This window comes from Cicer arietinum, chromosome 3 (assembly GCF_000331145.2).
Source record: "Cicer arietinum cultivar CDC Frontier isolate Library 1 chromosome 3, Cicar.CDCFrontier_v2.0, whole genome shotgun sequence".
NCBI classification, from domain to species: domain Eukaryota; kingdom Viridiplantae; phylum Streptophyta; class Magnoliopsida; order Fabales; family Fabaceae; genus Cicer; species Cicer arietinum.
In genome coordinates, this window is record NC_021162.2 from 47,542,018 (window position 1) to 47,565,699 (window position 23,682).

Consider the following 23,682-nt stretch of genomic DNA (forward strand, 5'->3'; position numbering starts at 1 on the left):
TAGTCATCAAAGTTTAATTTTTATCTACTTTCGTAGGACAAAATTTTAAAAGGAGCTTGTATGCTTTCAAAATATATATAAATATATACAACCTAAACAAATAATAAATATAAATATATACTATTTCCACGAGATTTGTTTAGTTAATTTATATTAAGTCGTTATCTAGATTAATTAGTGGAGAAAAATTGGTAAAAAATGTTTATATCTATTTTACTAAAAATTTCAATACCACAAATGTATGTCAAATGTTTAAACCCTCAAGTGACAAATAATATTGATTTTCACAAGTTTTATTAACGTTCATAGATATTTATTTAGTCTTTGGAATTGATTTTAATTTAAAGTTAAAGTTGTCCATTTTGTCTCTTATTAAACATGATTTTTACTTTATATTTTTCATCTTTTGAGATGAAATAGAATTTTATGTCATAAATTGTTAGTAACATTCAATTTAACATTTCAAACTTTTGTTTTAGATAACCATATTTGATGTCGGTTTTGTGGGACTCACCCAAATTTTTATTAAAAGCAAATTCAAAAGATCGGGTTTACAATTTCTTCTTCACTATTTTATGATTAAAATATTTGGCATGAATGCCACGTTTAGTAGTGGAACTTTGTTTTGACATGGGGTGGCTATCGTGGTAGTCTCCAACAATTTAAAAAAAATAGACTATAAAAAAGCATTAAATAAAAGATTTACCTATAAAAATACATTATCTCTTTTAACTTAATTAGTTCCAACTGTATGTTGTGAGTTTCTTCTAGCAGACAAAAATCAAATTAATATCTTGTCAACTCCAAAATTTATATACGAAATCTATTAAATTGGGTTGTTTCTTTATTTTTGTGTTTGAGTTAAAACTAAACCAAACGAAACAAACTCAATATATATTAATTTTAATTTTAATATGGTTTTACGTTATTTCGAAATGAAAGATTTAAAAATTTAAAAAATTTCGAAATGAAAATTTTAGATTTTTCAAACTTTTGAGAATTTTGAAATTTTCAAAATGTGACCTTCGCAAAAATGTCAAAAATTTGGAATTTTTAGAAATTTTCAAAATTAACAATTTACTAAAGGGTTGGTCTGGATCTGAGAGTTTTTAGTTCTTGATATAAACTTTCCATTTATATATTTTTTTAATTATATAAACTTTCCATTTTTTGATTTTGAAAGTTTTGAAGATTTACTGTTTCGAACATTTCAATGTTTTGAAAACAACTAGAAATTAACATTTCAAAAATTTCGTATTGATGGAAACTTTCAAAAATCTAGAAAAAACCTATTTCAAAACTTTAATTTTGTTATAAAAGTTCGAAAATTTCAAAAATAATTGTTTCGAAACTATGAAAAATTCAAAATTAAGAAAACTTACTTACATTTTATATTTTGAAAATTTGTAAACTTTCGAATGGTGGAGTAATTTATGTAAAGTTTCGAAAGAGGGGTAAAAAAATGAGTGCAAAATCATCTTGAGAGTTTTATAGATAATAAAAGGGCAAAAATATAATTTCAAGTGGGAGGAGGGGTGAGAAGCTATGGTGTGGGGTGCATGGTAAAAACCTCAAAAGTCATATATCTATTGTTTAGTTATTAGACCATTATGTCAAGACCAATATTAGGTTATATCTCTGTTGTTAGTTATATAAGGGTTATTCGGGTAACTAAACTCTTGAAACCTAAACGATATTAAAGGCAGTTCACCGTTTATCTTTGCTCCTTCCACCTAATCCTAAAGGTACGTCGTTCTTGATTATTTTTGTAAATGTATATATGTTATATAACTTGTATTTAATATTGGAAATTTCCATCAATTGGTATTAGATCCAAATAGATAAATATTTTGGCTATAGTTGAAATTACATAAATCCTATATTGTTATTAAGCAATGTATTTGTAAAATGTATAATGTATCTCATATACATTTTATAAGTTAGCTACATTGTTGATATATTTTTTATGTGGGATGACAATAAGTAAGAAATTCTCTTTAAAAACATGTAGTAATTTATATTTTTGTAACAACCCTCCTATTATTCGAGAAATTTATTTATTTATGATTATTTATATTATTTTTTAAAAATTAATTTCCACCAATGTTATTAGGTAGTTAATACTATTCCTTTCATTTTTAATATTACATATTAATATTGTGAAGTGAGAAGTAGTAATATTCATGATAAGCAAGCCGCATTCTCTAGCTCCCAAACACAACATAAATGCTACTCTTCTCCTCCTTCTTTCCAAGCCTCAATTTCACCATCCCCCAAAATTCTCTTCTCTTTCCCAACCTCAATATATCATATGCAAGTTAAATTAACCCTTAATCCTTCTCTTTTCTTCATCCTCTCCACTTTTTCCACCTCTCAATCATAAAGGAAAGGTCACATGAAAGTGTAGATTGACAAGTCTTCTAATCAATGGAAGGAGTTAGGGTTAGAAGTCAAGAAAACTCTTCACCATGCTTAGCTTAAGTAGAAATCTCTACCAATCTTTCATGTTGCATGTGAGTTAATAGGGGTGAATTCAACTTCTTATTTGGTGAAAACTATGTTTTCGAGAGTTTTGACAAAATGGGTTTTTTTGAAAATGAGAATGAGAGGAATGTGAGGTTTTGCATGTAGATGATTTGACACTTGCATCTATTTCTTCAAGAATTCATCTTTATTTTGAACAATTGGATATGTATGGTTATGTTTGATTATAAATTAGTAGAAGTTCACTAAGCGAAAATTATTTTGCTAAGCAAGCTTTTGACTAACATGGTTGCTTCATGCTTGAATTGACTAAGTAAATTTAACAGATTTTTGAAAAAATTAGCCCCTATTTTAGATTTGCTGAGTGAATGTTAAATTTGTTAAGCGAATTTGATTGATTTTGAAATTTTTGTGTAGTTTTAATGTGTGTTTAGTTTATAGTAGTTTTTTAATGTTGAATTTAATTGTATTGCAAATGGTTGCTTGATTAATAAGCTTGATGTGTTTTAATTTGCATTGATTTAACTTAAAATGATACTATATTTTTTTCATGTTAAAATTTCATTTTTCAATTATATGTTTTAAAATGAGTGACTGAAAATGATACGAGAAGATATGATGATATTTCATTAATAAAACATCTGTAAAGGAAGAGCAACTAAGATGAATGTTGCGGTCATAGTCTAGACCTATCTTACAAAATGATCACAATTATCTTGGTGACTCACGTTGAGATAATTGGAATATACTGTCCATATGTTATATAAAAATTGACTGAAAAGAATAAAAGATTTTCAAATGTAATTTTACCTTAAAAATTTTATTGAAAAAGAAATGTGTATTTTTCTATTGTTGATGTTTAGAAAAATATATTTTCTAACAATTTTTCCTTTTTATAGAATTCACTGAGATTATTATTTTACCCTATATTTTTATGTATTATAGTAAACTAGAAGGCTTGAGCTTTGAACTCATAGCATGTATATGATGTCAATGTTTTGTAGTGATTGTATTTGTATTTTGAAATTTAGTTAATATATTGTGTAAGTCTGAAACTTGACTTATAAGATTGTATTTCAATACATATTCGATTTCTCTTGTAAAGTTAGACCGTAATGATATTAATTTGTAATATTTTACATTATTTTTTAGATAAGTAATGTGGAGTGTTACAATTTCATTTTATGCAATCAAATATTAATTTTAAATTCTTTAATAAAATGAATTGCAATTCTCCTTATATATTATGTAAGTGATGGACATATGCGCAACGTTAATTGACTTGATTACTTTGTGATAGAGAAGATAATTACAAATTCGTTTAAATTAAATATTTATAAAAAAATATTAGATTGATAATTCAACTATCATTTTATCAATTAGAAGAATCTTACATGTCAATTATATACTAGAAAACTAATATTATGTATTTTGGAAACTTATATTGAGGATATTTTATAGTCTTATGCTATTTATAAAAAATAATAATAAAAGTACAAGTATAATATCAATACTTCTATAGAGTATAATATTGTGTTATCAAAGTACTTATTAAATGAACAATAATAAATTTTACAACTATATACTATATCCTCAATATTAAAAATTGAAGTCTCTTTTTCATTGCTAGTAACCTATAATCGATATTTTTCTCAAGTATGTGAAACTATATTTGTAGCATTTAAAATTTGAATAAATCATTATTAATAAGTGTATATAATCACACATCTTATAAAAAAAAATTATTAAAAATTTAGTTTCATGACGATAGATAAGATGTAGGTATTACAAATAGAAAGACAAAAGGTTGTGTTTGTGAGAAAGAGAAGAGAACGTGCAGGGAAAAAAAGAAAAAAATTAACTTGCTTGATTAATAACTTGCTAAAAGATTGTTGTTGTGCGGCGCATGCATAAAAATTTCATTTAACAATTAAAATTAATCACTTATTTAACATATATTTCCTTAACCATTTGTAATACATTAACTCCTTTAAAATATTGTAATTTAGTGATTAAAATATTGTAATTTAGTGATTAAAATATTTTAAAGTAATTAACGACTTGTATATTAATGCTTAATAAGATATATGTTTCAAATGTGGTTAATAACATATATTTTAGTGGTTAATAAAATATTCAAAATGGTTGATAGAACAAATATATATGTTATGTTAAAAAAATATTTTTAATTTTTTTTTTATATTCTTTTTGGAAAAAAAGTACTACACTTGTGTTTATATATACATACGGTAACAGTGTCAAAAGTTATACTCCAATACACAGATAAAAATTATACAAGTAGCTTATAAATTACCGTTTTAAAAAATTATAAGTTAATCATCATATTTATTGATTAACCGATTCAACCACGGTTGGATCAGTTGAACCAATTACATTATGATTCGTAATTTTTACCGGTTTGATCTCTGGTCCAATTTTTAAAAATATTGTATTATTGTTGAGAAAAAAATGTGATTAAATATGTGAAAATCCAATAGTGATAAAATTCTATAACCAATTATATTGATAATTTTATACTAGAAATTTAGTATCTCGTTGTTAAATATGACATCATTAGAGTAATTTATATATATATATATATATATATATATATATGAGCAAGTGTGTATACAAAATTATTTATAATTATTATATCTTATAGCAATAAATTTGTACTAAAAATTTAGTATCCAGCTGTTAAATATTATATCATTAGAGAGTAATTTTAAACAAGTGGACTCTTAATGAAAATCCAAGTCTTGTTATAAATGTCATAACAATGGGAGTGCATATCATTAGAGTATTTTGAAATTAGTCGACTTTAATGAGAATCCAAATCAAGTTTGCATATATATCAGATTAATGGAAATGCACGTATAAACAAATTATAAATATTTGAAAATTATTATGCATATATTGCCATATATTTTTAACGCATTATAACATATGACAATTATATTATAATGCATAAAAATTCTTTAGCATGCAATTATATTATGCTTCTTTTTAATTACCAACATTCTACATTTTGTGAAGTCTCAAAGTACAAGTATAATATCAATACCCCTATTGGGTATGGTATTTTGTTATGAATGTACTTATAGACATAATATTTTTAGACCTACGTCGATATACTATTACATTTATGAAATTAAAAATTAGTATGCAAAACCACTAACCCAAGACTTACCCCATAATTTATATTGTTTTGATTAAAGTCTAATGGTAATTTGGGTTACTGAGAGTTTATTATAGTATTTTCAAATGCATGGACCATTCTAAAGTCATCATTATGATTTGACATGTATAATTTGTTTTCCCTATAGATTATATTTTCGCAGCATTAAAGTTTATTTTTCTAGGATGACAATTACTTTGACCATAATTGAAATTCTAGTATTAGAATTATATTCTTTTAATAATTGATTATTTTCATCTATGTGAGAGATTGTTAGATTAATTATTTAACTAATTAAGTATGGATTGACAATAATCAATTATTAAAATTATTATTAATTAAATTATGGTTAATTAATATTCAATATTAAATAATGTGTTGGACTTTTGTTGTTGAATGAACCGTGATGAGTTGGGCCATTATGTCAATTGCAATGATAGGTTCTTTTCCTCAGTCGATTAGCTATATAATCGTTATCCCATCAAGTAGTTAACCTAATTTTGAAACATTGTAATCATAATTATGAAAGCTAGACGACAATGACAGTAATGAGGGTAGTTCATTGTTCATTCGTGCTCTCTCTATCACAAATCTCAAAAATATGCCGTTCTTGATTATTCTTGTGAATGTAGATATGCTATAACTTGTATCTTATACCGTAAATTTTCATCATTATTAATTACCACTTAAATTATCAATCTAATAAGGTGCACCACGTATCTTATTTGATAGTTTATATGTTAGTACATACACTAAAAAAACAAATATATTTTTGTCCAAATTTTTCTAGGCACATGATCCCAATGTCAAAAAGCGTCATTTAAAAGATTTTGAAAAAGAAAAGGCATTTTCCATGGGTATCTCCCTAATAAATTGAGTTAAAAAATTACTATTGTTTTAACTCATATTTTTAAGGGATATAACCCTAGAAAATGTGAACTTTTTTTATAGGATTGACTGTTCTGACACAAGCATGTGGGTATTCTGTTTGAGGTCAGTTACGTAGCGATTTTCTAGGGGAATGCCCTTGTAAAATGCATAAATCCATGTGTAGTTTGCTAGAGGTATGCCCTACAGAAATACATGTAGTTGTGAGATATTTCCAAAATATTGGGTACTATATGTATGTATAATTGGTGATAACATAAGATCCCGAATTCGATTTGCGCCTTACTTTTTGAATAAATTCCGCTTTGAAAAGATGCGACCGTTCATTAAAAATGAAAAGGCACAGCGGTGGTTCGAACACAGATCATGCACGAAAAGGTGCATTGATCAACCACCAAACCAATGCAATGCTCTAGTCAACATTTGAACGTTATATGCATATATGCCTTCGCAAAACAGTGGCAAAACCAAGAATTGTAACTCTTTCTCAAGTGACATTATTTTTCTATAAATAGTGTCACTTTGGACAGAATGTGGGCACAAAATTCTAGAGATTTCCATCTACTTTTCTCACCCATTTTTATATTCTAAGTCATCATATTCTTTTATAATGGATGAGTAAAGAATAAGAATCATTCTTTTGTAGTATATTATTGAAAGATACTCTTGGTGTGAAAGTGCAAATCATATCAAGGTTTTCCAAAGTACCCTGAAGGGAATTTCACTAGTTATCTCATTTGCATCCGATTGGTGGGGGCGACTTGAACCTAAAGGCTAGTATAACAACACGCTTTGGAATTTGCTACATATAATCTTCATCAACAACTTCACTATTAAAGTCTTGCAGCATTATCACCAACACAAATCCAACAATCTTTAGGTTCGATTTATTTTCAATCAATGGCTGGATCACTCAAAGAAATGACTTCTAATTTTGAGAAGTTGGAGAAATTCGATGGAGGAAATTTTATCCGTTGGCAGAAAAAGATGAAATTCCTTCTTACAACTTTGAAGGTGGTGTATGTTCTGAACACCACAAGATCGCTGGAGAAGGAAGTGGAAACATTAGCAGAAATAAGAGAAAGACAAAAGTGGGACAATGATGACTATATATGCATGGGCCATATTCTCAATTGAATGTCTGACTCCTTGTTCAATATATATCAAAGTAGCATCTCTACAAAGGAACTATGGGATAAATTAGAGTCAAGGTACATGCAAGAAGACGCTACAAGTAACAAGTTTCTTGTTTCTCAATTTAATAATTATAAAATGGTTGATAATAAATCAGTAATGGAACAAATGAATGAGATTGAACGTATTCTTAATAACTACAAACAACATCAGATGCACATGGATGAAACTATTATTGTATCTTGCATAATAGACAAACTTCCACCTTCGTGGAAAGATTTCAAAAAATATATGAAACATAAGAAATATGACATATCTCTTGAGCAATTGGGTAATCACCTTCGTTTAGAAGAAAAGTACCGTAAACAAGAGAATACTAAAAACCAATTTTCTCATGAAAAGGTTCATGTAATGGACGAAGGAAATTCAAGCAAATCTTTTAAGAAAAGAAATCGAGATTTTGATAAATCTCATGAAAAACACAATGGTAATGATGAACAAAGAAAGAAAAGAAAAGGAAGTTATTATCATTGTGGAAAACCAAGACACTTTAAAAATGAGTGTAGGTTCTTGAAAAGGAAGAACAAAGAGAAGAATTCAAGTGCAACAAAAGATAATCTTGTTGCTGTCATTTTTGGACTCAACATGATTGAAGATGTTGAATCTTGGTGGATAGACTCTGGTGCTACCCGCCATGTGTGCAAAAATAAAGAACTATTTAAGATCATTGATGAAGAAGATGGAAGTATTTTGTACATGAGAAATGCTTCAACTATCCAAGTCAAAGGAAAAGGAACAGTGGAAATTGAATTCACTTCTGGAAAAATACTTACTCTTAAAGATGTATTTTATGTTCCTAATGTTAGAAAAAACTTGATTTTTGTACCTTTACTTAACAAGTTTGGTTTAAAATGTGTATTTGAGAGAGATAAATTTATTCTCTCTGAAGGTGGTATGTTTGTAGGGAAGGGTTACCTTTGTGAGAATATGTTCAAATGTAATGTTGTTAGTAACTATAATAATAATATGATTTCTGTTTATATTGTTGAGTCTTGTGATTTATGGCATATGCGACTAGGACATATTAACTTTAGAAAATTGAATGATATGATGAAATCAAATTTAATTCCGACTTTTGATAAAAATTCAAATTCATGTACTACTTGCATGCTAACTAAAATCACAAGACAATCTTTTAAAAGTGTTGAAAAAAGTTCAAAGGTATTAAATTTAATTCACTCTGATGTATGCGATTTACATGGTTGGCCTATCATTGGTGGTAAAAAGTATTTTGTCACTTTTATTGATGATTATTCTAGACTTTGTTATGTTTATTTAATGCACTCTAAGAATGAAGTTTTAGAAAAATTTAAAATATTTAAAGCACAAGTAGAACTTCAACATGAAACTTTTTTTAAGTGTTTTAGAAGTGATAGGGGATGAGAGTTCTATCATCCTGAGTATTTTGAGTCCACTGGTATTGTGCATTAAACAACTGCACCATATTTCCCACAACAAAATGAAATTGTAGAAAGAAAAAATAGGGTATTAGAAGAAATGGTGAATGCCATGTTATCCTATTCTGGTTTATCTAAAGGTTATTCGGGCGAAGCCATGCTAACTGCATGTTATTTGCTAAAAAGAGTTCCCAACAAAAGGAACAAGATAACCCCATATGAACTCTGGAAGAAAAAGAAAACCCAATCTTAATTATATAAAAGTTTGGGGCTGTAGAGCAATTGTTAAGGTTCCTGAACCAAAAAGAAAGAAATTGGGACAAAGAGGAATTGAAAGTGTATTTATGGGCTATGTTGAAAATAGCAAGGCCTATAAATTCATTACTGTTGAATCTAATGACTTGTATCCTATTAACACAATGATTGAGTCAAGAGATGCAATTTTTCAAGAAAATAGATTTAATTCAATTCCACATCCCAAGGACATTGTTTGTTCTAGTCTAGAAAATAATGTATCTAAAAATGATACTTTGACATGTTCAGAACCCAAAAGAAGTAAAAGAGCCAGAAAAGATAAAGATTGTGGCCTAAACTTCTTTATGTTCCTTGTAGAAGCTACAAATGATTCCATTAACAATTATGGACCAATTTGCTACAATTTAGATAGTGACCCATACACATATGAAGAGGCAATAAAGTCTCAAGACTCTTCCTTTTGAAAAGAAGTCATCCAAGAGGAAATGGACTCAAATTTGTGGACCTCCCACCTGGATCTAAACCAATAGGTTGTAAATGGATCTTTAAGAAGAAAATGAAAGTTGATGGTACCATTGATAAATTCAAAGCTAGACTTGTTGCCAAATGGTTTACACAAAAAGAAGGTATCGACTACTTTGATACTTATGCACCTGTTGCAAGAATTGCATCCATAAGAATGCTTTTGGCACTAGCTTCTATCTATAAGTTTGTAATCCATCAAATGGATGTTAAAACTGCTTTCCTAAATAGAGAGTTAGATAAAGAGGTGTATATGAAAAAACTTGAAGGATTTGTTATCAAATGGCAAGAACATAAAGTGTGTAAATTGACTAAATTCTTATACAAGTTAAAACAAGCACCCAAAGGTTCAATGATAAAAGTAAACTATTAGAATGATTGCAAGTACTTAAATATAGATACATCCCAAATGTTGAAAGTACTTGGACCATAAGTATAAAGTTGGAAGGTTGAATTTTACTCTTAATAGACATATAGCATAAATACATATTATAGGTGTATTTCTGATATAGTCTACCTATGTGAGGATGAAGTGAGGCCGCTTCGAAGAGTTAAATGGCTTGACTCTTAAATTCTCATGAAAAGGGTACATGACACAAGGCCTTAACAAATGTGCCATCTTTATAATTCTTTCGATAGTACCAGATTTCATGTGTAAGTTGTGCGCACTTGTTCTAATGAATACCTGGTTCAATTTTTCTATAAATAGTGTCACTTTGGACATAATGTGGACACAAAATTCTAGAGATTGTCATCTACTTTTCTCACTCATTCTTATATTCTAAGTCATCTTATTCTTTTCTAATGCATGAGTAAAGAATAAGAATCATTCTTTTGTAACATACTATTGAAAAGTACTCTTGATGTGAAAGTGCAAATCATATCAAGGTTTTTCAAAGTACCCTGAAGGGGATTCTCTGGTTATCTCATTTGCATCCGATCGGTGGGGGCGAATCGAACCTAAAGGCTAGTGTAACAACACACTTTGGAATTTGCTACATATAATCTTAATCAACAACTTCACTATTAAAGTCTTGCAGCATTGTCACCAACACAGATCCAACAGTAGTCTCATTATATATTTCTCTTATGTATTCTTTCACTAAAAACTTCATTCTCTTCGTTCTCATTCCAGATATCATCTCTATTATTATGAAATTTTAGCTTCTTCTTTCTCTCAAAATCTATTATCATTTCTCTCTCAAAATTCCCCTTTCATATCTCACTCCATTTTCTCCTCCCATACCAACTCTTTCCTTTCAAGATTTTAGCATGCTTCTTTCTCAAAATCTCTCCTTATTTCCCTTTCAAAACTCTCTCCCTTCATATATCACTCCAATCTCTTCCCCCATATCAAATCTTTCATTTTTAATTTTAGATTTAAGCTTTTTTCTATCTCAAAATCTCCTCTCATTTCTATCTCAAAACTCATCTCGTTCATATCTCATTTCATTATCTCCTTCAACATTTCATTTAAATTTCCAAATAACTTATTTTAATTTATTAATGAAATTATGAAAAAAATAGTAATTTTTTTTTTTCAATTTATAAACTAAAAAACTTTTCATAGGAGGTTAGTCCATGAAAAACTATTTCTCATGAGCTAATCCCTCGAAAATTATTTCCGATAAGTGATTCCTAACCATTTTTTACTCCTTAGTAATCTTTGTGAATTCATAGTTTTTTTTTTTTCTAGGCGTTTTGCCTACTGAAATATGTGTATTTCTTATAGTGACATGATGCCAAAATAATATCTCGCATAAGTAAAATGTCCCATCCACCAAGACAACACTTCAATTTCCCAAAGGAATAGATGTCTAGTACCCCCATTGGATTTTAACTAAGACACAGTACTCTTAGTATTTGTAACTAGGTCTAGGGTCATCTATATAGGATATTCTCACATCACGCATAGTATTAATCGCGTCAAAATAAGTATGTATAACTCAACAAATAACATGAATACAAATGAATTAACTTCACAACTTCCTCAATTAAATGTCACAAAATATCTTTCTATTCGGTTCACTCCTACATTTCATAACACCGTAACTTAGAACTACAATTTTTAGAAGCACTAAAGTCTTTTTAAACCACATTTTTAACACCAAGAAAAGTCTCTTCAACTCTAACACAAGCAGGGCCGACCCAACATGTTATGAGGCCTAAAGCGAAATTATTAGATAAGGCATTTTCAAACTTTAATAAATAAATTATTAATATTTTATTTAATAATTATATAAATTTTGTTTAACAAAATTAATAACATTTTCAAATCTATTTTCTCTATATTTTTCAAATAATGAAATAAGACATTTCAACGGTTATAGGACAACATAAGGCACTCATGTAAAATTTTCCATATTTTAGTTGAATAAGAAAAGAATGTGTATATTTTGTAGCACTCAAGTAACTCATGTTAACAATATGTTCACTATTTATCTCATGATCTCTCCATTTATAACTAGTATTTCTCATATTAATGATGTACTCACCTTTTATCTCATGATTATTCAATTTATAATTAATATTTCTCTCATCTCTACTGTTTTAATTAACCAATTTAGTTGTACTGAGATAAGTATTAAATAATTTGTAATAAAAACAAAATATTTTATTTAATTTATATAAAATTTTATCAAAATTAGTTTTAAAAATATTAAAATCTGAGGCCTTTTTCATAGATAAAAAAATATTTGAGGCATTTTTTTAAGTAAAAAATTTTGTTTTTTAGAGAGGCCTATATCATTCACACAAATATAATGTTTCATTAGTTGATCTCATTTTAGTTCATTAATAACTCCAACATAATATAATGTTTTTACTTTTCATTTTATTTTATAAAAAAAAAATCAATAAAAAAAGGTGCTTCTGATTCTTTTTAAAGAAATTGGATCTAAAGCTCAAAAATAAAACTCTTTCATTAAAAAGAAATAAAGAAAACAAATTAACTTTCACATAAAGTGAACTAAATTATTTGCAAACTTATCTCTTTCTTAAATGAAATGAGTTTTAATGAGTTAAACCAGTTTGAGAGAAACAAGGTGTGGAGTTTAGTACCTAAGCCAGAGATTAAGCATATCATAGGAAGCAGATGGGTGTTCAAAAACAAGTTGGATGAGAATGGTGTGATAACCAGGAACAAAGCTAGACTAGTAGCCAAGGGTTATAGTCAAGAGGAGGGAATAGATTTTGATGAAACCTATGCCCTGTAGCTAGATTAGAAGCCATAAGAATTTTATTGGCTTATGCTTGTATAATGGACTTTAATCTTTATCAAATAGATGTGAAAAGTGTCTTTCTCAATGGTGACCTTCGAAGTTTTTGTTAGCCAAACACCTGGTTTTGAAAATCTTAAAATTAACTAAAAAACTGTTCACAATAGTCCAAATTAAAACTTAATAATAAACAAAATAAAGTAAAATTCGGAAAAATTAAATTGTAAAAAGTTAATTTAATCTAAATTATCATTAAATATTTGTTATAGATTCCTATTGACCTTATTTGAAAAATCTTTTTTTCTTCTTCCGATGACGAAGAGTTTGCACAGTTAATGTGTGTCATAAACGTGTATACTTTTCTTTTAAGTAAATCTTAGTTCCAATTATAATTTCTTTTCCAAAGAATGTTCCAAAAAAAAAATATAGACAAAGTTTGAAACTTTAAGCATAAAAGTTGAGACTTTCACTAAAATTCCGTAGTACCCAAATTTTGTCATTTTTTAACATCTTTAATTTCACAACCTTTAAATTGATTTATCTTATTATCTCCCAAATGTGCAAGTGGACCATTTGGAAACAGCACGTAGGAAAAGGTATTTTTCTACCTTCTGTGTTTGGGACTTTGAATTTCACTTTTCTACTTAGCCCATTTGTTGTGAGCAATTTGTTTCAACCCGAAATTTAAATTGAACCGTCTTATGAAAATTGAATTTTGTATTTCACAGTTAGACTTATACTCTTCGAGATCAGAAAAACACAATGTTGTCTTGTTATTTTCATTCAATCAAAAATAAAAAGAATCTACTACAAAATTTTATTCTCTTGCCAAAATTTTCGGTAATTAAATTGTTTTTTCTAAAAATTTAGTACATAGATTAACACTACAAAAATTTCAAAGCACAAAATTTCCGGTAGTATAAATTATTTAATAGAAATTTCACCAACAAAATAGTATACAAAAAATTTTGTGCATTGAAATTTCTGGTAATTAATTTTATTCTGTCGGAAATTTGTGCTTGAAATTTTCAGTAATTAATTTTATTTTATTGAAAATTTCAAAATTTTGTACGTAATTTTTTGTTTGAAAGAGTGATGAAAAAAACATCATTATGTATAGATTTGACTAAAATATTCACAATTAATCAAATTTTTGAGTTACGAGAAGCTGTCATATCATGGACAAGAGAGGTTGACCGACAAAATCGAGTAACTATTATCATTAATCGCTCTGACATAGAGATTGGAAAGAGAAGAAGGAATGAATGTATTATTAGTTTAATGTGTCGACTTCACAACTAATGAGTTACTCTTTCTTCTTTTTTCAGTGGCGGTTCTCCTATTATATAGGTCGAACTCGAGAATATTCCACAGTATTTTTCGCTCCTCTAGTCCTCACTAGAAAAAAAAATTGAATGAAAAACATGTAAAAACAACAAAAAAAAAATAAAAATATTGTAGCGGAAATTTCAAAAATGAAATTTTCGATAAAAAATAACTACCAAATTTTTAAATTTCTGAATGAGACTAACTACTAGAAATTTCATTGAAATTTCTAGTATTAAAAATTAACTACCGGAAATTTCATTCTTGAAATTTTCCATAAGAGAAGTTAAGAGAAAAAAATTTACTTTTTACGATTTTTTTTTAGTTTTTACTATATACTAAAAGATATTTTAGTAAGTTAAGGGATAAATTTTTAAATGGAGGGTATAAGTTTAATTGTGGGGTACAAAATCCAATTTCCCCATTTCATTAAAAAAAAAGTTGGATACTTTTTTAGCCTTTCTTTCTTTTTAATGTTACAAGTTTGGGAAAATTGAATTTTGTACCCCTCCCCTCAAAATATAAAAAAAATCTAATTTTGTCCATTTCATTTTCAATCAACAAAGGTAATAATAAATTACTTCAAAATCTTATCTTCACCAAAATTTCCGTAGTTAAATATTTCCCTAAAAAATCTGGTACACAAGTTAACACCCGTAAATTGTATTTTTACAATTTTCGATGGTATAATTTGTATACCGAAAATTTTAAGACATGAAATTTCTGGTAGTATGAATTGTCTATCGAAAATTTCCTAACAAAATTTTAAGTACTCTATTTATACTACCGGAAATTTTGTGCCTTCAAATTTCTGGTAGTTACTTTTATTTTATCGAAAGTTTGTGGCTTGAAAATTTATTCTACCGAAAATTTTAAAATTTGAAATTTATGTTACATAAATTTTTTTTCTTCAAGATTTATTTAACTTTTTTTTTTTTTTTATAATTAAGAATGGAAAAAATAATCAACTCTTTTAACTTCTCCGATGTCAACAAAATTTGTCTTGATGATCACAAACCATATAAACAAGTGAAGTGTTGAATGTCAACTCATTGGAAGAGGTGGAAAATATTTCAAACAATGGTAACCTATACTTGTTGAAAATATTTTCACCTCTTCAACTGAGTTGACATTCAACGTTGCATTTGCTTATATGGATGGTGAGCGTCAAAAAAACTGTTGTTGAGCAGTGGAGAAGTTAAAAGAGTTGTTTATTTTTTTCATCTCTATTTAAAAAAAAATAATTAAAGGAAAAATAACTCAGAAAAAAAAAAGAATTACGTAATAGAAATTTACAAAATTAACTACCGGAAATTTGAAGGAATAAATTTCCGATCAAATTTTCGTAACTACCAGAAATTTGAATGTTTAAAATTTATGATAGTATAAATAGAATATTGGAAATTTGATTGAAGAAATTTTCGGTAGACAATTCATACTGCCGAAAATCTCACGCCTTAACATTTCTGATAAAAAATTATACCACTGAAAATTGTATTTTTATAATTTTCAGAAGTGTTAATTTGTGTACCAGATTTTTGAGAGAAATAATTTAATTATCAGAAATTTTAGTGAAGGGTTAAGATTTTAAAATAATTTTTTAATTTTTACCTTTGATTAAGTGAATATGAAAGAAACAAAAGTGGATTTTTTTTTATATTTTGAGAGAGTATGAGTTCAATTATAAGGATACAAAATTCAATTTTTCATGTTTGAGTTGTCCATTACTTTATGGGCTTTGGACCCAATTTCTTGAAAATTTCAGAAGCACTTTACTTGTAGTTGATTTGTTTTGTAAAATAGAATGGAATATAAAATGAAAAAGCATAAAAAGCAGAAATTGGTTTCCTCCCCTAAGTCATTGTTTGCAGCTAACGTCGTTATACCTCCCTGGAAAGTAAGCTTGGTCTCTAAGATTTCACACTTATTGCTATTTTAGTTCCACCTAGATTTTTGACACTAATAAGATATGCTTTTGAATAACATTACATTTATTTTTGTAAAAAGTTGATGACATTATGACGATATGACAGAGACGGATTAAAAAACCAATTCAACGTGGGGTCGTCGATTATTATTATTATTAAATTTTAGATAAAATTCTATTGCAATAAATCTATATATTAATTAAAAAAATTAATTTATATGTTTCGATAATATAAATTAGTTTTATATATATCTATAACAACGAATTATTTTTTCAACAAAAATAATAATCATATATCATCATTTAGATTTTTGTATACATATTTAAAAAAATAATATATGACACATCTAAATAACAATATATAATTAGACATTTTTGTACAACTATTTTAGATTGCTAATATATAAATATGTGATATTAATATTTTTATATTCTCACATTTTAAATTATAGTACTATTGAGGATTTTTTGTCTTTAAATATAAGCTTCTAATCAATTCCTAGAAGTATTTGTTATTGATCAATGACAGATATGTTGCGACTCAATCCCATGAAATTGAGAAGATAGTTCATGAGGTCATCTATGAAAGTATGACTTTAGATGAACAATTTCAAATTGCTGTTATTATTGACAAACTATCCCTACTTGGAAAGATTTTAAAGATTATCTCAGAGATAAAATAAAAGAATTTTCACTAGAGAGCTTGATAACCCGCCTCAAAATTAAGGAATAATCCCATAAGCAAGACTAGAAAAATGAATTACTAGTTCTTTCAAACAACAAGAATAAATTCATCGGAGCAATTCTAAAGCCAGTTGACAAACCACTAAAGAATTATAACCATTATCTAAAGAAGCACAACAAGAAGGAGAACCCTCCAAATGCCTCAATTTTGAAGCACTAACCACCTCTTAGAAATGACTCTGGCTCACCATTCATCCGCTATAAGTGTGGGAAACTAGGTCATATGGCACTCAAGTGTAGGAATAGGTCAAGTTGTACTCAACAGGCTAACTTGGCTGAAGAGCAATTCATTTCTATTATTACTAAAATCAACATTGTTGGTGGATCAGATGGACGATGGATCTACACTAGCACCTCTCGCCATGTTTGCTTTGATTGTGGTATGTTTAAAACATACACTACTGCTGAAGATATGAAAATATTATTGAGAGATACTCACACCACTAATATTGCTGGTATTGGAGACGTGAAATTAAAGTTCATGTATGAAAATACTTTGATTATGAAGGACGTGATGCACACTCCAGAGATAAGACATAATTTCATTTTTGACTTTCTTTTGAATAAGGCATGATTTACTCAATCTATAAGGGAAAATTTGTTCACTATTTCAAAAAAAAAAAAAATTTGTTGGGAAATGGTACTCCATTGATGACATAGTTTAAGTTAAATGTTGAAATTAATTAAATTTACTATTTTGTTTACATATTGTGTGATTTTAATATTTGATATGCTAGACTCTATCATATGAACATACACATGATTTCAAACTTAAGTAACTTAGATTTAATTTCAAAGTTATCTTTAAATGATTTTAAAAAATGTGATTTTTGTAGTCAAGCTAAAATAACAAAGAGTTCACATAAATTAGTAGTTAGAGAATTTGAGTCTTTAGATTTAATACACTCTGATATATGTGAATTTGATAAGACTTTAACTAGAAATGAAAAACCTTATTTTATCACTTTTATTGACGATTGGTCTAACTATACTTTTGTATATCTCTGTAAAATAACAGTGAAACGCTTAACATGTTTATGATCTTTGTACTAAAATTGAAAATCAATTTAGTAGAAAGACTAAGAGGTTTCATAGTGATAAAGTAGCCGAGTATGATTCTAGTTTGTTTAATGAATAAACTATATGGAATTATACATGAAACAACTGCACCATAATCGCCTGAAATGAATGGTGAAACTTAAAGAAGGAATAAAACTCTTACTAAACTAGTTGTTGCTATTATGCTTAACTCTGATGCTGCATCTCATTGATGAGGGAAATTTTTATTCACTAGTTGTTTGCTATATTTTGAATAAAGTTTGCAAATCAAAAAGAAAAAGATCTCCTTATGAGATTTTGATGAACGGACAACCTGACTTGTCTTATTTTTGAACTTAGGATTGTGTGGCTTATATCAGAATCCCCGATCCCAAGCGATTTAAACTCGCAAATAGAGTCTATGAATGTGTATTCATTGGATATGCAGTAACCATCAAATGATGTTGACTTTTATGAAAATAGATTCCCTTTCAAATCGAAAAATAGCAAGGGCAACAAGAAGTCATGTTCCCATGATTAGGAGAACTGAAATCAACAAACAAAGCAAAATAGAAACTCAAAGAAGTAAGAGAGACAAAGTTGCTAAAGATTATGGACCCGATTATACAGCCTATACTTTAGAAGATGATCCTTCAAATCTTCAAGAAGCTTTTTCGTCTTTGGATGCAGATTAATGGTAAGAAGTTATAAATGATTAGATGGATTCTCTAGAGTCTAATAGGACATGCCAATTAGTAGACTTGCCTCCTACCTGCAATCTGATAGGTTGTAAATGAATTTTGAAAAAAGAAACTAAAATCCGATGAAATTGTTGATAAATACAAGACTCGTCATGTAGTCATAAGTTTTAGACAAAGAGAAAATGCATATTTTTTTGACACCTTTTCACCGACCACTAGAGTTACATCCATTAGAATAATAATTCCATTTGCTGCTATTTATAACTTAGTGGTACATCAAATGGATGTTAAAAGTGTTTTTTTAAATGATAACTTGGAAGAAGAAATATTGAAAATAAAAATACTTCTATCATTTTTAAACATTATATAAAACGAGTAAAAATAACATTATTTGAATTAAAAATAATAATTAAAAGGTTGATTGTTTCAAATCTCAATTGAAGTAGAATTTAATGTCTCAAGAAATAGGAGTTGAAATTGAACCGTTTTTAAATTGAATCTATATTTTAAAAACTATGTTATTAAGTTTCAAAACTTGAAATATTTAAGATTTTAGAAAATTAAAGTTTGATTAGAATCAAAATGATAAGTTAAGTAATGAATAGGTGTTGCTAAAATTTTTAGCAACAATTAAGAGGAATGTTGGTAAAGATCTACTTTATTGACACAAAAAGTATAATATCTTTTAGAGGTAATTATAATCGCCATTAAATAAATGTTTTATAATTACTACTTAATCTTCTCACCGGCTATTAGTATTGCGGATAAAAGATTGTGAATCATTTCAATTATAAATACCCTACAAAATTCTAGATAGCAACCTGAGTCAACTAATAATATAATTAATACATCTATACAATATAAAACTGAGAGAGAAAAAGAACTCAAAAATTGAAAACTATTTATTTCAATTAATATTGTAAAACATTACACTATAGAAACTTAACATATATGACATTAATATTGTAAAACACTTTCGGAAATAGAAACTTAACATATATGAGATTAATTTTTGCATCATCATTACATGTCTTGTCTTGTGTTTCTACTCAAACATTTTTTTCAGCTCTCTTCCTTGTTCCTCAATTGGCAAAAGCAATGTTCCTTGAATCTGGATCGAGAAAGTAAGTTAAATAATAACTTGAAGTTTGGATAGGCCATTATTAGAATCTAACTATAATAAACCATCCATTAATTATAATATCCAATTTCCTCAATTATAAAAAATACATTTAAAGAAGTTATAGGTCAATAAATGCAATTTCGAAATAAATAAAGGCATAGAAAGCTAGGAAAGTGTCAACTTATTCATCTGTTTCTTTGAATATTGAAACAATTGTATCTTATAAAAGCCATTTCTCCTATTCTCCCATACACTACTTCAAATGGAGTCGATCTTGTGGAAATATAGAAAGTGGTGTTATACCACAATTTAGCCCAAGGAATCCAATGAGACCAAGACTTTGGTTGGTTAGAAACAAAACAACATACATAAGCCTCTAAACAACAATTTATCAGTTTTTGTTTCTGTCTAAGGGTGATAAGCAGAGGACATCTTCAACGCATTCCCCAACAATTTGAAAAGCTCCTTAAAAAGAAACTCACAAACAAGGGGTCACGATCAACAAGAATAGAATCAGGGACGCCATGCAGCCTCACCACTTCCTTCATAAATATTGCAGCAATAGCACATGCTATGAAAGGATGCTTGAGTGGAATAAAATGACTATATTTAGAAAGACGTCTACTACTACCAAGACAGCCTCTTATGCAACCCAACAATGAAATCCATGGAAATTTCACTCCATACGAAAACACGAAAGGGAGTAGGTTGTAATAGTCCACTCAAAGTAGTTGCAGTATACTTTTGTCTCTGATATGTGTCACAAGCCTTCACAAAATCTTACACGTTTTTCATCATTCCTTTCTAATAAATTGTGTATGCCATTCTTCTATAGGTACATAGATAACCAGAATGTCCCCGCTTGGAGAAGAGTGAAAATCCCTCAATAAATTATCAATGATGGGTGATGTAGCAGGAATCAACAACCTGGCCTTGTAGAACAAGACCCCACCCTTCAGCTCATTTCCTAGTTTTATGAGTTATTTATGATATTACATTTTTCAAAATACAAATGAAACATTTTAAAAAAAATTTTTTACCATAAAATAGTGTAATCTCAATAAACTTGATTTAACGATAATTTGTTTGTTTAATTCCAAAAATTTACTAATACTTACAAGGTTTTCATACAAAAGTCGTTTTTAATTAAATAAGTAAAATACAACTTATAAATCTCATTCTCGGTATCACCTATCAAAGCGAGCCTTCTCCCAAACTTCAACTTCAAAACTCATTAATCTGTAATAACTGCAATTTCGCAAACTCATGGCCAACCAGTCAAACACAAACAAGGAATGAAGTGAGTTTCAAAATCATGTTGATAATATAATATAAATAAGAACACACAAATAATTATAATAGACCGTATCATAACACTTTATGATATTTCAAAATATTCAATGAAATAATACCATATTATAACATCAAAGTCACTCAAGTAAAATTATTATCTCATTATAATATGCATCAAATTATCTAAGAGAAACTATTATCACTTTTGAAACACATTAATCCCAAGAAACTGTAATATTATGCATGAGCTTAGACTCTACTTCTTCATAATTTGATACATTCTAACTCTGAAGTACTTGGAGGCTTGATACTATGTCATCACACAAGTGTACGAACAATTCAAATTGGTTTTGTCTTCATAGATCCCCTCAACTCAACCTAAGACACATACACGAGAGTCGAGGTAGACGTGTATTGCATGGTAGTTCTCGACATTTGGAGAGCTATCTCCAAGTCACTTAGAGCATCTCCAACGGTAGCCAAATACGTTCGTCCGCCAACGTGTAATTGCGTAAAATTCAGTTTTTGGCAAGTTCACTGTTGGAGTTGTGCCAAGCTATCATCACGGTTCTCTCAAGAAGGAACGATACTTTCATTTTCCTTTTTTACAACCGTACGTTACCTTTTTGTATTAAAATTATCCTTTTTTTTTTATTAATTTATTACCTTTAACTTCTTTTTAATTTATTAATAATAATAATTTTATGACCATTACGTTTTTCTTAATTTTTATTATTGTTATAAAAAATTTAGTTTAATTTTATTTTAAATTTAAATTAAAATAATGTATAATAATATTAATTGAAATATTTAAACTAATATTTTAAGTTATAATAAAATTAAATATAAACAAAATATTAATGTATAAATTAAAGTTGTGGAACCTATTTGATCAATCCATGTTGACTTCATCGTTGGAGTAAAAAATGAATGAGTTGCTTCAAGATGATATGGCATGGACCCTATTTAATGAATCCAAGTTGAGTTCATCGTTGGAGATACTCTTAAGAATTCCCCATCAGAATACCCTTAAGGTCTAACAGGCTTGCTTTATGGCTCAACAATAGACCTCCACGATCAATCTCATTCAATTGTACTTCCCCAAAATCACTAGGCTCGTAGGTCATACCTATATGATGACAGATAATCTCCACGAAAAAAATTCTCAACATCTATTTTTTCCCCTCTTTGGCCAAGACTACTTCATTAAGAGCACTATTTTTAACACAAGTTATAATCACCATTATTTCATCAACTTTAGGGTGACATCAGGGGCGGAGTTTCATAGGGACAAGGGGGCCACGACCACCAAAAAAAAAAAATTTAAGTAAAATGACCAAACTATCCTACTTAAAACTAAATAATTACAAAACTACCTAAACCTAATTCTGTTTTCTCTTTCTTCCCCTCTCTCTTGCATCCAGCCTTCCTCTCTCCCTCTTCCATAATAAGATTTACGACGGCCGTCTCTGCCAAACAAACGAATCGCTCCTCCTTTGCCAGACAAACGAAACGTGCGACCGCCTCCGACAAAAGAATCACGAATCGCTCATTTGCTCGATGCGGGCCTGCGGCCGCCTCTGCCTCTGTGGCCGTTTGTCGCTCTTGCCTCTCTGTTCGCCGCAACTCTCCAGATCGCGTTACTGCTTTGTTCAAAAGGTTCGAATTTCTATTTTGTTATTGCTGATTTTTGTTAAGTAGTGCTGATTTTTGTTAGATTTGATTTATGTAAGCATGAAATTTAAAGCTTATATTGTTAGTGTTGAGTTTGAAGCTTTGATTTGGAGTTTTGAATTTTAATTTGGAGTTTCAATTAGACATTAGTGCTGATTTTTCTTTAGAGTTTTTGTGTTGCACATAAGGTGTTTGATTTTATATCAATATAAAGTGTTTGAGTTTTTTGTCGCACAAGGTGTTTGATTTTATGTCTATATCAAGTGTTTGAGTTTTTTTGTTGCATATGTTTGAGTTTTGTTGCATTTTGGTTTGAGTTTTTGTGTTGCACATAAGGTGTTTGATTTTATATCAATATAAAGTGTTTGAGTTTTTTGTCGCACATAAGGTGTTTGATTTTATGTCTATATAAAGTGTTTGAGTTTTTTTGTTGCATATAAGATGTTTGAGTTTTGTTGCATTTTTGTTTGAGTTTTTGTGTTGCACATAAGGTGTTTGATTTTATATCAATATAAAGTGTTTGAGTTTTTTGTCGCACATAAGGTGTTTGATTTTATGTCTATATTGAAAGGGAAATTGCTGCAAGTATCACTTCTCAGTCTATTATTGATGATTTCAAGTTAATTAAAGAGGATATAACATTACTTTAAGGTATTCTTAAATCATATAGTTAAATTATTTGATATTTTACTTTGTGTTTATTACAACTTAATTTTTTGC

The 23,682-nt window shown here is 28.4% G+C and overlaps 1 protein-coding gene across 1 annotated transcript; it reads left to right on the plus strand.

The window, feature by feature from the left end:
* Window positions 1-7,687: 7,687 nt before the first annotated feature.
* Window positions 7,688-20,598, plus strand: LOC140919787 (uncharacterized). The gene is made up of 4 exons (XM_073366427.1): window positions 7,688-8,040; window positions 8,251-8,636; window positions 19,939-19,996; window positions 20,421-20,598. Exons 1-4 carry the CDS (start codon window positions 7,688-7,690, stop codon window positions 20,596-20,598), a joined length of 975 nt encoding a protein of 324 aa, XP_073222528.1.
* The last annotated feature ends 3,084 nt before the right edge of the window (window positions 20,599-23,682 follow it).

Coding starts and splice junctions, on each gene's coding strand:
- LOC140919787 (XM_073366427.1), top strand. CDS start 7,688: ATGTCTGACTCCTTGTTCAATATATATCAAAGTAGCATCTCTACAAAG. Junction 8,637..19,938: donor ATTTATTCTCTCTGAAGGTG/GTATGTTTGTAG, acceptor CATTTTTTTCAG/CTCTCTTCCTTGTTCCTCAA. Junction 19,997..20,420: donor CTTGAATCTGGATCGAGAAA/GTAAGTTAAATA, acceptor GGTGATAAGCAG/AGGACATCTTCAACGCATTC.